At 41.5% G+C, this 13,544-nt stretch overlaps 1 protein-coding gene across 1 annotated transcript in view; it reads left to right on the plus strand.

Moving 5' to 3' along the window:
• Window positions 1–13,544, plus strand: part of CMSS1 (cms1 ribosomal small subunit homolog) — a 401,568-nt gene that overhangs the window by 367,556 nt on the left and 20,468 nt on the right. The window contains exon 2 of the mRNA XM_036242374.1: window positions 1,672–1,760. Within this exon, the coding sequence (XP_036098267.1) occupies window positions 1,672–1,760 (89 nt within the window). The remainder of the gene's footprint in view (window positions 1–1,671; window positions 1,761–13,544) is intronic.

Genomic DNA, 13,544 nt, shown 5'->3' on the forward strand with positions numbered 1-13,544 from the left:
AATGTTAAAACTTATTTTTCCTGATTCTTAGAGTAAGAATTAATGTTTTCCATCATTGAAAGAGTCTAAAAATTTTATATAAGAATTTCTCATGACCTATAATCCCCTCTAAACAGCAGCAACTGTATATCTGAAAATCAGGAATTTACTCTGTTAGATCAGTATGAGCATGAATGTTCCATAATTTAAAATCTTCTAATGTTGGACATCTGGATAATCTTCAGTTTTGCAGCTTTATAAATAAGATTGCCATCTTGGTGTTGAAATCTCCGTATCTTTGTAAAGGTGGAATTGCTAAGTCAAGGGATAGAACTTTCAAGAAAGATGGTATACCAAGATTGTACCAGCAGTGGTAGCAATTGGGGCTTGAGGGCAGGGAGAGGTTTTTCTAATTTCTTTTTTAAAATTTTAATTAATTGCCCTGGCCGGTTTGGCTCAGCGGTTAGAGCGTCGGCCTGCGGTCTGGAGAGACCCGGGTTCGGTTCCCGCTAGGGGCGTGTACCTCGGTTGCGGTTTGTCCCCGGCCCTGGCTGGTCGTGCGGGTGGCAGCCACTCGATGTGTCCCTTCATATCGATGTTTCTCTCTCTCTCTCTTCCTCTCTCTCCCTCCCACTCTACCTGAACAAAAAATGGAAAAGTGCCCTCGGGTGAGGATAAAAAAAAAAAAAAAATTTAATTAATTTATTTTTGTTACAGATATTTTTCCTTTTCTCCCCATTGACACCCTCCTCCTGATCCTTCCCCACCCTGTCCCCAACATTGTTGTTTATGTCCATGGTTATGCATACATGCATATAAGTTTTGTGGTTTCTCTCTTTCTTCCTCCCTGACCCCCTCTTCTGAGGTTTGTCAATCTATATCCTACTTCTATGTCTCTTGGTCTGTTTTGTTCATCAGCTTTTTTTGTTCATTATATTCCACATATAAGTGAGATCATGTGGTATTTGTCTTTCTCTGACTGGCTTGTTTTACTTAGGATAATACTCTCCAGGCCCCTCCTCCATGTCATCTCAAAGGATAAGAGATCTTTCTTTCTTACAGCTGCATAGTACTCCATTGTGTATATGTACCACTGCTTTTTTATCCATTCGTCTACTGATGGACACTTGGGCTGTTTCCAGATCTTAGCTATTGTAAATAGTGCTGCTATAAAAATGGGGGTACATATATTCTTTCTTTTTTTTTTTTATCCTCACTCGAGGACATTTTTCCATTTTTTGTTCAGATAGAGTGGGAGGGAGAGAGAGGAAGAGAGAGAGAGAGAAACATCGACGTGAAGGGACACATCGAGTGGCTGCCACCCACACAACCAACCAGGGCCGGGGACAAACTGCAACCGAGGTACGTGCCCTTAGCGGGAACTGAACCTGGGTCTCTCTGTACCACAGGCCGACGCTCCAACCGCTGAGCCAAACCGGCCAGGGCCATATATTCTTTCTGATTGGTGTTTCAGGCTTCCTAGGGTATATTCCTAGAAGCGGGATCTCTGGGTCAAATGGAAGTTCAATTTTTAATTTTTTGAGGTAACACCATATTGGCTGCACCAGTCTGCATTCCCACCAGCAGTGTACTAGAGTCCCCTTTTCTCCACACGCTCGCCAGCGCTTGTTGTTTGATGATTTGTTGATGGCAGCCATTCTGACAATAATTTTTAAACTTTATATTTTCTAGAAGCATCAGATGGTGAAAGAGGAGGAGACGTAGAAATGGCTCAGCAAGAGACAGCTCCAGTTCCTGTCCTGTCAAAGAAAACCAAACAGGTGACAGTCACTATGGGAGTCACAGCTGTTGGGTTCTGCAGTCGTCCTCTTCTACCCTCTGCAGTGTTCCCTGTGCCGTAACATCAGCTGCTGGTCAGATTTCAGGGAAGCTTTCACCTTCCATGCCTTTGAAAAAGCCATGCTTCATTAGTTATAAGCAAGCAAGCTCTATTTTTTTTCCCCATAATATTTTTTTACAATATAAATGTATTTTATAGTAATGATATCTTAGATTTCTGTATTACATTTTCACCAAATATCCAGTCTTATTCTTTTAGGTACAGTTCCTAAAAGGAGACAAATTTCATAAAGATATTAAAGATTATCTCCCACCAACATATGATGGCAGCAGCATGCCGTACTGTCAGCAGGCGCCCAGGGCCATGTGCTGCCCAGCGTATGGTTCATTGTATGACTTCTTAGCATAGGATTTGTGCCTCCATAGGACCTCAGTGGCCACTTGATAAACTCTGTTTTCTGGTTCTGTGACCTTTTATTTCTTTTTAATCTTCCTCCTACCCACTCACATCCATTTGCAGCTTTTCCCCGTGTCCCTCAAACCATGTGTGATTTTTTTTCTTTGAAAATGTTATTTTGTTTTTAATATTTTTTTATTTTTAGATTATAGTTGACGTACAATATTAAATTAGCTTGAGGTGTACAACACCATGGTTAGCCACTTATATAACTTACGAAGAGGGCAAAATGGGAGAGGAGAAAGCTAAATACATTCTCCATTTCTGCAAGCAGTCACCACTTTCAGTGTCCCAGGTTTCTACAGCAATAAAGGCCATTTACTGAGTACTTACCACAGGCACTGTGCAAGGCCCTGTGACGTACAGGGCACCCCGTTAGACAGATCCCCTGAGGCTCAGAGAGAGGGGTTCTGGGGGCCATGGCCCACCTGGGTGGATGTGAGCCAGGTGCTGAAGATGCTGGTATCCACTTCCCTTCGCACCTGCCCTTCCTCCTTCAACTCGGGAGCACTGGGTCCACCGTGTCCTCGTGTGCTTTGTTGATCACATGCCATTGCTATTTTTAAAATTATAAAAGCTTAAGATTTTATGGCCCATTTTTTTCTACCTTCCTCTTGCTCTAATTTTTTTTTTCACTATCAAATTGTTTTAAAGAACCCAAATCCTAGGAAGACAAAATACTGTAACCCCTTCCTTCAAGCCTCTCCTTATTTCCCTGGCCAGAGAGTTGACAAGGGAATCTCCTGGGCCCCTCAGCCTCATCAGTGTCATCCATCTAGCTCCCTGGCCTCCCCCACCAGGCTGCATTCCTCCAGGACAGGTTTATCTGCCTCTCCAGAGCTCGTGGCACGAGTCGGCCCTGAACTCACACTCGTTGTCCGTGGCGTGAAGGATGGGTGCCTAGAGCAGTAGTTCAGTTCCTCACTTGTTTCACCTCAGCCCTTTGTGTCCCAGCTTGTGAGTCACCAGCTCCCTGACACTGCTGCTGCAGAGTCTTTTGGACCCTGGAGATCCAGTGTCCCTCCTCTAGCCCCTCTGTGAAGGGGTTCCCTGCCTGAACAATCAGAGCTGGGTCTTCTTCCTCCACCCCGACTGCCCTCGGGCTGCTCTGTGAGCTCTCTGTCCTCTCTCCGCCGGACCTCATCTCACCACCCCAGGGAAGACCTTCTTGTCAGACCCGCTGTCCTTTCTTGAATTGCCTCTGCTTGTTTGTGCACAAAAAGCTTGAGTCTCCAACTATAAATAAGCACGTTGGGGGCCTGCGTTCTTTGTGTTTACTACAGTACCTAGCACAGTGCTTGGCAATTGACTCATTTGGTAGATGTGACTGGATATTTATTTTCTAATAGTAATTACATTTATTTCCTGGGTCAAATAAAAAAAACAAAACTATTTTACATTCTATTAGCATTTTGTAAATTAGCTTAGTCGCTTTGCTGTTCTTTATGTTTGGGGAGGTTTATGCTTGCATAGGAACTGCCTGGCATTCCGCTGCCAGCTGTGATGCACACCTAGGCTTCACCTTCACCAGGCCAGAGTGTCTCTCGAGTTAGATGGTATTCCGTCCTGCGCCAGAGCGGGCCTCACATTTCCATTACCAAGTCCACGCCTCTCGTCTGTGCAGTATTTCAAGCCCCAGATTTATAACTTTGTAAAAGTTTTTTACCCATGCAACTACATCATCTCTAGAAACCATTTCACATCTAAATAATCTTCCTTGGCCTCCTTAATAATGTAAGTATGAAGATTTGCCAACAGGTTTTTTTTTCCAGATATTGCTTCCAAAATAAATGATGAATTCCCCCACTCCTAGAGATTGCATCACCCTCTTCCCTCCTCAACCTCAGTCATTTCAGAGCCAGCCCTAGTGACTTTGTAATTATGGTTCCCTTAAGGAATATAATCTCTTAGGAGGGACTTCGTGACTTTTCCTTGATGCCTCCATGATGTCAGTAGCCTTTCAGTGGTTCCATGACCCAGCCTCTCCCCTTCAGAGGCCATACCAGACTTTTATTTTTAGTGGAAGGGAGGGAAGTAGGGAGAGAGAGAGACATCAGTGCGAGAGAGACACATCGATTGGTTGCCTCCTGCACAACCCTGACCTGGCCAGAGATCAAACCTGTAACCCAGGTTCCTGACCTTGACTGGGAATCGAACCCATGATCCTTAGGTCTACAGGCCAATGCTCTGACAGCTGAGCCAAACCAGCCAGGGCAGAACTAACTTATTTTTCTTTCTTTCTTTCTTTCTTTCTTTCTTTCTTTCTTTCTTTCTTTCTTTCTTTCTTTCCTTCCTTCCTTCCTTCCTTCCTTCCTTCCTTCCTTCCTTCCTTCCTTCCTTCCTTCCTTCCTTCCCTCTCTCTCTCTCTCTCTCCCTCCCTCCCTCCCTCCCTCCCTCCCTCCCTTCCTTCCTTCCTTCCTCCCTCCCTTCCTTCCTTCCTTCCTTCCTCACCAGAGGACATTTTTTTCATGTTTTGTTCAGATAGAGTGGGAAGGAGAGAGAAGAAGAGAGAGAAACATCGACGTGAAAGGGACACATCGAGTGGCTGCCACCCACACGACTAACCAGGGCCGGGGACGAACTGCAACCAAGGTATATGCCTTTAACGGGAACCGAACCTGGGTCTCTCTGGACTGAAGGCTGATGCTCTAATTGCTGAGCCAAACTGGCCAGGGCTCTTTTTTTTTTTTTTTTTTTAATTCTTACTCGAGGATATTTTTCTATTTATCTTCAGAGTGGGAGGGGGAGAGAAAAAGGGAGAGAGAGAGAGAGAGAGAGAGAGAGAGAGAGAGAGAGAAAGAGAGAGAGAGAAACATCGATGTGTCCCTCTCACATATCAACTGGTTGCCTCCTGCAAGACCCCAACCAGGGCTGGGAACAGAACCACAGCCAAGGTATGTACCCTTGACCAGAATTAAACCCAAGACTCTTTGGTCCAAGGGCCGATGCCCTACCACTGAGCCAAATTGACCAAGGCAGGACTTTTTTTTTTAAAGCCAGCCTTCTGTTTATCTCCTTGGTTCATAAAGAAATCTCCAGCAAGTGTGCTTATCCCTTCCCCTCCTTACTCACCTGTCCCTACCATTGTATTTTCTTATTATTTCCTTATTTCAGTGCCAATCATTTCATATCCCTCCCACTTTATCTTTAAGATTACTCTTGATGAATTTAAGAGAAAAGACTGTTCTGTCCACTCTCTTGCTTGCGTTTTTCCTTGCCATGCTAGTGTCTCAATCCTCTTTATGTTACTCTAGTGTTGTGTAACAAATTGACCCAAAGTTAGTAGCTTAAGACCTAAAAAATTCTTTACCCCCTCGTTATCTCACAGGCACGACCTAGCTTTGTCCTTCTGGCTCTGCATCTCTCATCAGGTGCCAGTCAAGCTGTGGGCTGGGGTTGAGGGGTGCAACCGCCTTGTTGCAGGACTCAGTCCCTCACCACAGCAGCCTCTCCACAGGGTTGCCTCACAGCATTGCCACTGTACAACCACAAATCTTTCCCAGGTAAACTCTTTGCTGCCTTGGCCTCCTACCCAGGCATTTGAGGAGCAATACCCCTGAAGCTTCCTAGAGACACATTTGAGAACATCTGTGAGGCAAACCTTTAATGTCTTCATAAAGCTCTTATGTGACTAAATAGTACTCTAGGGTCGGAGGTCTGAACAAATGGATTTGCAGCCTTGACTTATTTGATAGGCCTTCTCTCCATTGCACTCCCTCCTTTTGCATTTTACTTCAAGGCACCGAAGATCAGGTGACACCTTCAACAATATTTGGATCTTCTTCAATGGAAGCCCATAGCATTTGATACGTTTTCTGCTTTTCACGCAACTGCAGACGACAGTATAGCTAAACTTACTTTTTTTTTTTATCCTCACCCAAGGACATTTTTTTCCATTTTTTGTTCGGATAGAGTGGGAGGGAGAGAGAGAGAGAGAGAGAGAGAGAGAAACATCGATGTGAAAGGGACACATCGAGTGGTTGCCACCCGCATGACCAACCAGGGTGGGGGACAAACTGCAACCAAGGTACATGCCCTTAGCAGGAACCGAACCTGGGTCTCTCTGGACCGCAGGCTGACGCTCTAACCACTGAGCCAAACCGGCCAGGGCTAGCTAAACTTTCTACCACTACATAACAAAGATTCTTTCTCCTTCGTTTTTCCGTAAAATTTTCCTCACTTTCTACAAGTCCTCACCCTCAGTGTCCCTAAAGTTCACAACTTTATGAACAGTGTGCTCAGACACACTGTCCATCCATCAATCATGTTATTTTTGGCACATTTCAAAGTAATTTGCAAAATCAATAGGCAACAACCAGACACTTCAACATGCACACCATTAACAAAAGTTCAGTATTTAAAGATCTTTCTTTTGTCCTTTTGAGGTAAAGTTGACATATAATAAAATGCACAAATGTCAAATCTACCTTTCAATTTGTTTTGTCAAATTCATGTAATTCTTTAACATAAACCCCTACAGGATAAAGAACATTACCTTCACCCCGGAACCCCTCCATGCCATCCCCCAGTCAGTCACCATTCCACACTCCTTGTCCCAAAGGCGGCCACTGTCTGATTTCCTCTTATTAGTGTTGCAATGTTCTAGAATTTCACGAAAATGAAAACATACAGGGTATGTTCTTTTGTTCAAGGCTTTTATTCAGCACAGTGTTATTTAGATTCATCATGTAGATGTATAGAGGCTCCTTTTTTTTTTTGCTGAGTATGTTATTCTGCCAGAGCTGCCATAACAAAATGCCAGTCTGGGTGGCCTTTTAAAAAAATTGTTTGTATTGAATTTATTGGGTGACATTGGTTAATAAACTTATATAAGTTCAAGTGTACAATTCTATGATACATTATCTGTATACTGTATTGTGTGTTCACCACACAAAGTCAAGTCTCCTTGCATTTATCTCCCCTATTCCCTCTTCCACCTCCTCCTGCCCCTCTTTTCCCCCTGGTAATAACCATAGTGTTATCTGTGTCTATGAGGGTTTTTTGTTTTTGCTTAATCCCTTTACCTTTTTCACCCAGCCCACCAACCTCTGTCCTTTCTGACAGCTGTCGATCTGTTCTCTGTATCTATGAGTCTGTTTCTATTTTGTTTGTTAGTTTATTTTGTTCATTAGACTCCACATATCAGTGAGATCATATGGTTGTCTTTCTCTGACTGGCTTATTTCACTTAGCGTAATAATCTCCAGGTCCATCCATGCTGTTACAAAAGGTAAGATTTCCTTCTTTTTTATGGCTAGGTAGTATTCCGTAGTGTAGATGTACCATAGCTTTATTATCCACTCATCTACTAATAGGCACTTGGGCTGCTTCCAAATCTTGGCTATTGTAAATAACACTGCAATGATATATTCTTTCAAAACAGTGTTTTGGGTTTCTTCTGATATATTCCCCAAAGTGGAATTGCTATATCATAAGGCTGTTCCATCTTTAATTTTTTGAGGAAACTCTATCCTGTTTTCCACCGTGGCTGCACCAGCCTGCATTTCTACCAAAAGTGCACAAGGGTTCCTTTTCTCCACATCCACACCAGCACTCGTTTGTTGATTTATTGATGACGAGTGTGCGGTGATATCCACTGTGGTTTTAATTTGCATTTGATTAATGCTGTTGAGCATCTTTTCATGTCTACTGGTCATCTGTATGTCTCTTTGGAGAAGTCAGGCTGAGTGGCTTAAACAACAGAAATTTCTTTTTCATGGTTCTGGAGGCTGTAAGTCCAAGATCAAGGTGTTGGCAGGTCTGGTTTCTCCTGAGGTCTCTCTCCTTGCCTTGTAAATGGCCTGCTCCTTGCTGTGTCCTCACATGGTCTTTCCTCTGTGTGTTCACATCCCTGGTTTCTCTGCCTCCTCATAAAAAGACACAAATCTTATTGGATTAGGACTTCATTCTTAGGACCTCATGTAATTTTAATTACCTCTTTTTAAGGCTCTGTATACAAATACAGTCATATAGGGGGTTAGGATTTAACGTGAATTGGAGGTGAGGCGTAATTCATTCTGCCTCATAGATTTTCTGACTAATATTCAATTTGATGAATATACCACAGTTTGTTTAATATCTGTCTTTCTGTTATGGATACATGGGGATATTTTCTGTTTTGAGCTATTATGAATAAATCTGTCATGAACTTTCATATACAAATCTTTTTGTGAATGTATATTTTTATTTCTCTTGAGTAAATACCTAGGAATGGAATTACTGAGTCATGTTTAGGTTCATAAAAACTGTTAGACTTTTTCCCAAAATAATTGTACCACGTTGCATTCCCACCATCAGTATATGAAACTTTTGGTTGCTTTATATCAGCATTTAGAGTTATCAGTCTTTTAATTTTAGACATTTTGGTGAATGTGTATTGAATGACTTTTGACTAAACCCAAAAGAAACTAAAAATCCACTTCTAAATTGTTTGTCTTTTTACAATGAAAATTCTTGTTTTTGTTATAAAGTGGCAATTAAAATTTTTTTTACCAAAGTAATACTATTAAAGTTTTTAATGAAAAACAGTAATCCCGACATGGCCAGTATTGCCCAGTGGTTAGAGCATCAGCCTGAGGACCAGAGAGAGGGTTGCAGCTTCAATTCCTGGTTAAGGGCACATACCTGGGTTGCAAGTTCAATCCCTGGCCCTGGTTGGGGTCATGCAGGAGGGGTCCAATCGATCGATGTGTCTCTCACATCAGTGTTTCTCTCTCTCTCTCTCTCTCTCTCTCTCTCTCTCTCTCTATCTCTCTCTCTCTCTCTTTCTCTCCCCCTCCTCCCCCTTCCACTCTATCTAAAAGTCAATGTAAAGATATCCTCCGGTGAGGATTAAACAAACAAACAAAAAACAACAATCCCTTTCCATACTGTTACCTTAGCTCTTTCCTCAGAGGCAGTCACCCTCAACTTTTACTTGTTTTTCTTATTTGCCACCTTATACTTTTTACTGCTATTTCTTTTTTTTATTTGATTAATTTACTTATTTTTGTTACAGATGTTTTTCCTTTTCCCCCCATTGCTTCCCCACTGCTTCCCTCCACCCCCTCCCTCCCCACCCTGTCCCCAGCTTTGTTGTCCGTGTCCATTGTTCATGCACACATGCATATAAGTTCTGTGGTTTATCTCTCCCTACCACCCCCTCTTCTGGGGATTATCAGTCTGTACCCCACTTCCGTGTCTCTGGTAGTACATCATTCCTCAGACTGTTATGTTCATTATATTTCACAAATAAGTGAGATTATATGATACTTGTCTTTCTCTGTTTGGCTTGTTTCACTTAGGATAACACTTTCCAGGTCCCTCCATGTCATCTCAAAGGATAAGAGATCTTTCTTTCTTATGGCTGCATAGTACTCCATTGTGTATATGTACCACCGCTTTTTTATCCATTCGTCTACTGATGGACACTTGGGCTGTTTCCAGATCTTAGCTATTGTAAATAGTGCTGCTATGAACATAGGGGTACATATATTCTTTCTGATTGGTGTTTCATGTTTCTTAGGGTATATTCCTAGAAGTGGGATCACTGGGTCAAATGGAAGTTCAATTTTTAATTTTTTGAGGTAACACCATATTGTTTTCCACAGTGGCTGCACCAGTCTGCATTCCCACCAGCAGTGTACTAAAGTCCCCTTTTCTCCACACCCTCGCCAACCCTTGTTGTTTGATGATTTGTTGATGGTAGCCATTCTGACAGGTGTGAAGTGATACCTCATAGTTGTTTTAATTTGCATCTCTTTGATGATTAGTGATGTTGAGCATTTCTTCATATGTCTCTTAGCCATTTGTATGTCTCATTTGGAGAGGTTTCTATTTAGTTTCTCTGCCCATTTTTTAATTGGGTTTTTTGTCTTCCTTTTGTTGAGTTGTATGAGTACTCTATATATATTGGAAATTAACCCCTTATCTGATGTATCATTGGCAATTATGCTCTCCCATACAGTGCGTTGCCTTTCCATTTTGATGATTGTATCTTTTGCTGTGCAGAAGCTTTTGAGTTTGATGTAGTCCCATGTGTTCATTTTTTCCGTTGTTTCTGTTGTTAGGTGATGTATCAGTGAAAATTCTGCTGCATATGATATCTGAAATTTTGTTGCCTACAGTTTCTTCTAGGATTTTCATGGATTCATGAGTCACATTTAAGTTTTTTATCCATTTTGAGTGCTATTTCTTGATTTATCAATTTCTGACATGATATGTTAACTTCTTGAGGTATCATATCAAGACACAGCTCTCCCTTCTACCCCCTAATCCCTCTCCAATTGCCACATCCACTGCCAATACACTATCACATTTTGGTTAAAGCAATTGTCATTATTTCATTATTATGACCACAGAAATACTGTTTAGTTCTGAGAAAAAGAGAAACTATAATCATCCCTCCTTTTTTATACAACTCTTTATTTTCATGACATTAATAATACTGCATTTTTTTTATTTGTCTAGCTTGCTGTGTTCCTATTTTTAATTGTTTCCATATGTTCCATCATCTCTTCCACATGCTCATGAATAATATTTTCCATATGTTCAAATAGATCAGTTATTGTTCTTTTCTACAGACCTCCATGCTCCTATTCCACTCTGATTTGGCTATTCTCTAGCCCTGTTGAGCAATTGAGGCTTTTCTTTACTGTCTCTTCAACATTCTTCTGGGTTAGTCACCCTACTTGCTGAATTCCATATCTCCTTTTGTCTTGGTTTAAACTTTTATTTTGCTAGGCTACGACCTTCAGTATCTGTGGGTAGAAAGTAAATTTTTTGAGACCTTAATATACTCTTAACTCGATTGATAGTTTGGTTGGGTATAAAAGACTAGTTTGCAGATAAATTTCCTCCATAATTTTGAAGGCATTGTTCCAATGAGTTGTAGCATCAAGTAATGCTATTGCAAGATCTGAAACCGTTCTTTTTTCTGACCCATTGTATTTTGAATGTTACTATTTTTCTCTGAAAATTTTTAGAATCTTTTATTTGTCCTTAATGTTCTCAAATTTTACAGTGATGATCCTTGGTGTGGGTCTTTTTCTTATTCTTTGCACTCTATACCTAATGGGCTTTCAATTTAGAGTCTCATGTTCTAGAAAGTTTCCTTTAGGTCTGGGTAATTTTTCTTGTATTATTTTTTTCATTATTTCTTTCTCATTATTTTAATTTCTTTTTCTTTCTTTATTTTATTTTTTTTTATCCTCACCCAAGGACATTTTTCTATTTTTTGTTCAGATAGAGCAGGAGGGAGGGAGAGGAAGAGAGAGAGTGAGAGAGAAACATCGACGTGAAAGGAACACATCAAGTGGCTGCCACCCGCACGACCCAGCCAGGGCTGGGGACAAACTGCAACCAAGGTACGTACCCTTAGCGGGAACCCGGGTCTCTCTGGACCACAGGCTAATGCTCTAACCACTGAACCAAACCGGCCAGGGCTAATTTCTTTTTCTTTATTGATTTTTTTTAAGAGAGAGAAGAAAGGAGAGGCACAGAAAGATAGAAACATCAATGAGAGAGAACATCGATCAGCTGCCTCCTGCATGCCCCCCACTGGGGATTTGGCCCACAGCCTGGGCATGTGCCCTGACCCAGAATCAAACTGGCGACCTCTTGGTGCATGGGTCGATGCTCAACCAGTGAGCCACCCGGCCGGGCTTACTCGCTGTTTTATATGACCTCTTTCTGTAATACCTTTTACTGGAATATTGAATTTCTTGGGCAGATTTCTCTAATTTTCTTACCATTTAAAAAAATCTCTCTGGGGTATTTCCTGTACTTTATCTTTAAGCCTCTTACATTTTTATTTCAACTTTTTAATTTGTTTTAATGTTTATGTTTTCTAATTCTTTTTTTTTGTTGTTGTTGTTTTTTTTGTTTTTTTTGTTTTTTTATCCTCACCCGAGGATATTTTTTTTTTTTTTCATTTTTTCTTTTTTATACAGGTAGAGTGGGAGGGAGAGAGAGGAAGGGAGAGAGAGTGAGAAACATCGACGTGAAGGGACACATCGAGTGGCTGCCACCCGCACGACCAACCAGGGCCGGGGACAAACTGCAACCGAAGTACGTGCCCTTAGCGGGAACCGAACCCGGGTCTCTCCGGACCGCAGGCCGACGCTCTAACCGCTGAGCCAAACTGGCCAGGGCTCTAATTCTTTTTTATAGCATCTTTTTTTTTTTTTTTATGGATGAAAAGTCTTCCCTTATCTGTCTGAGAATATTAATTGTAATTATTTTTAAGAAATGTCCCTCTTTCCTCAGGATTTTTTTGTTGTTGTTTATTTGCTCTTATGTTGGAGACTTTCCTTAGCTGTCTGATGAACTTTAGCTGTCTATTCATAGTAAAGAGAGAGACACTAAACAGTTGATAGAAAATGTTTATACATAGTAAGGCTTGTTGATTAGTGGACTTCATGGTAGGGGGATAAGTTAACAAGCTAGATTTTTAGTATGGTTCCCCCAAATGTCACTCTTTTGTGGCATTTCTTTTAGGCTGTTTCATGTTTCCAAAGAAGAATTTAGTGGTCTCCTGCCTGTAATATATAAGCCTGGCTTGAAACATCTGAAATAGGGACAGGAAAGGGAAGTGAGCCTCAACCTCTGTCTTATGTTCCCTATGCCAGACTTCTTGGTCCTCAGGTCCTCTCCAGAAAATAAATCCCAGTCTGCTGCCAGGAAGAGCAAATGAGAAGAAGCAGTAATAAGAGGGTTGCTTGCCTGCCTGGGCAGGAGATGGGAGGTGCAAGGGGGGCTAACCTTTCTAAACATAAATTTTCGATCTATCTCTTTCTTGTAAACCCTTTCTTCTCTATAGTACCTTGTGACTCCACCTACTGAACCTTTTCAGAGTTCAACAGGTCAAACAACTCATTTATTATTAGCTTCCACCTCTCCAGAAACCCAGGTGCTAGCTTTCTCTGCTAACTCACTTTCATGCAGTTTTAATCACTTTCTATTTTCCCAAAAGTTGTTGAAATCTCTCCACTACTGTTATCCTCTCTCCTTGTTTTTGATTCTTAAGGGTTTGTACCTTTTCACTTTTCTTTATTTTCAGTATATTCATATTTTGAGGTTGATTTGCCATGTTTGACCAGAAGAATTATTATTAAAGAATATAAGTTTTTGCCCAGGCCAGTTTTGCTCAGTGGTTAGAGCCTCAGCCTGCAGACCAAAGAGTCGCAGGTTCAATTCTGGTCAAGGGCAAGTTACCTCAGTTGCAGTTCATCCCCGACCCTGGTAGGGTCATGCAGGAGGCTCTATCACATCGATGTTTCTCTCTCTCTCTCTCTCTCTCCCCCTCCCTCCCACTCTATCTAATGATAAAT

Source organism: Molossus molossus, unplaced genomic scaffold (assembly GCF_014108415.1).
Source record: "Molossus molossus isolate mMolMol1 unplaced genomic scaffold, mMolMol1.p scaffold_m16_p_5, whole genome shotgun sequence".
NCBI lineage: Eukaryota > Metazoa > Chordata > Mammalia > Chiroptera > Molossidae > Molossus > Molossus molossus.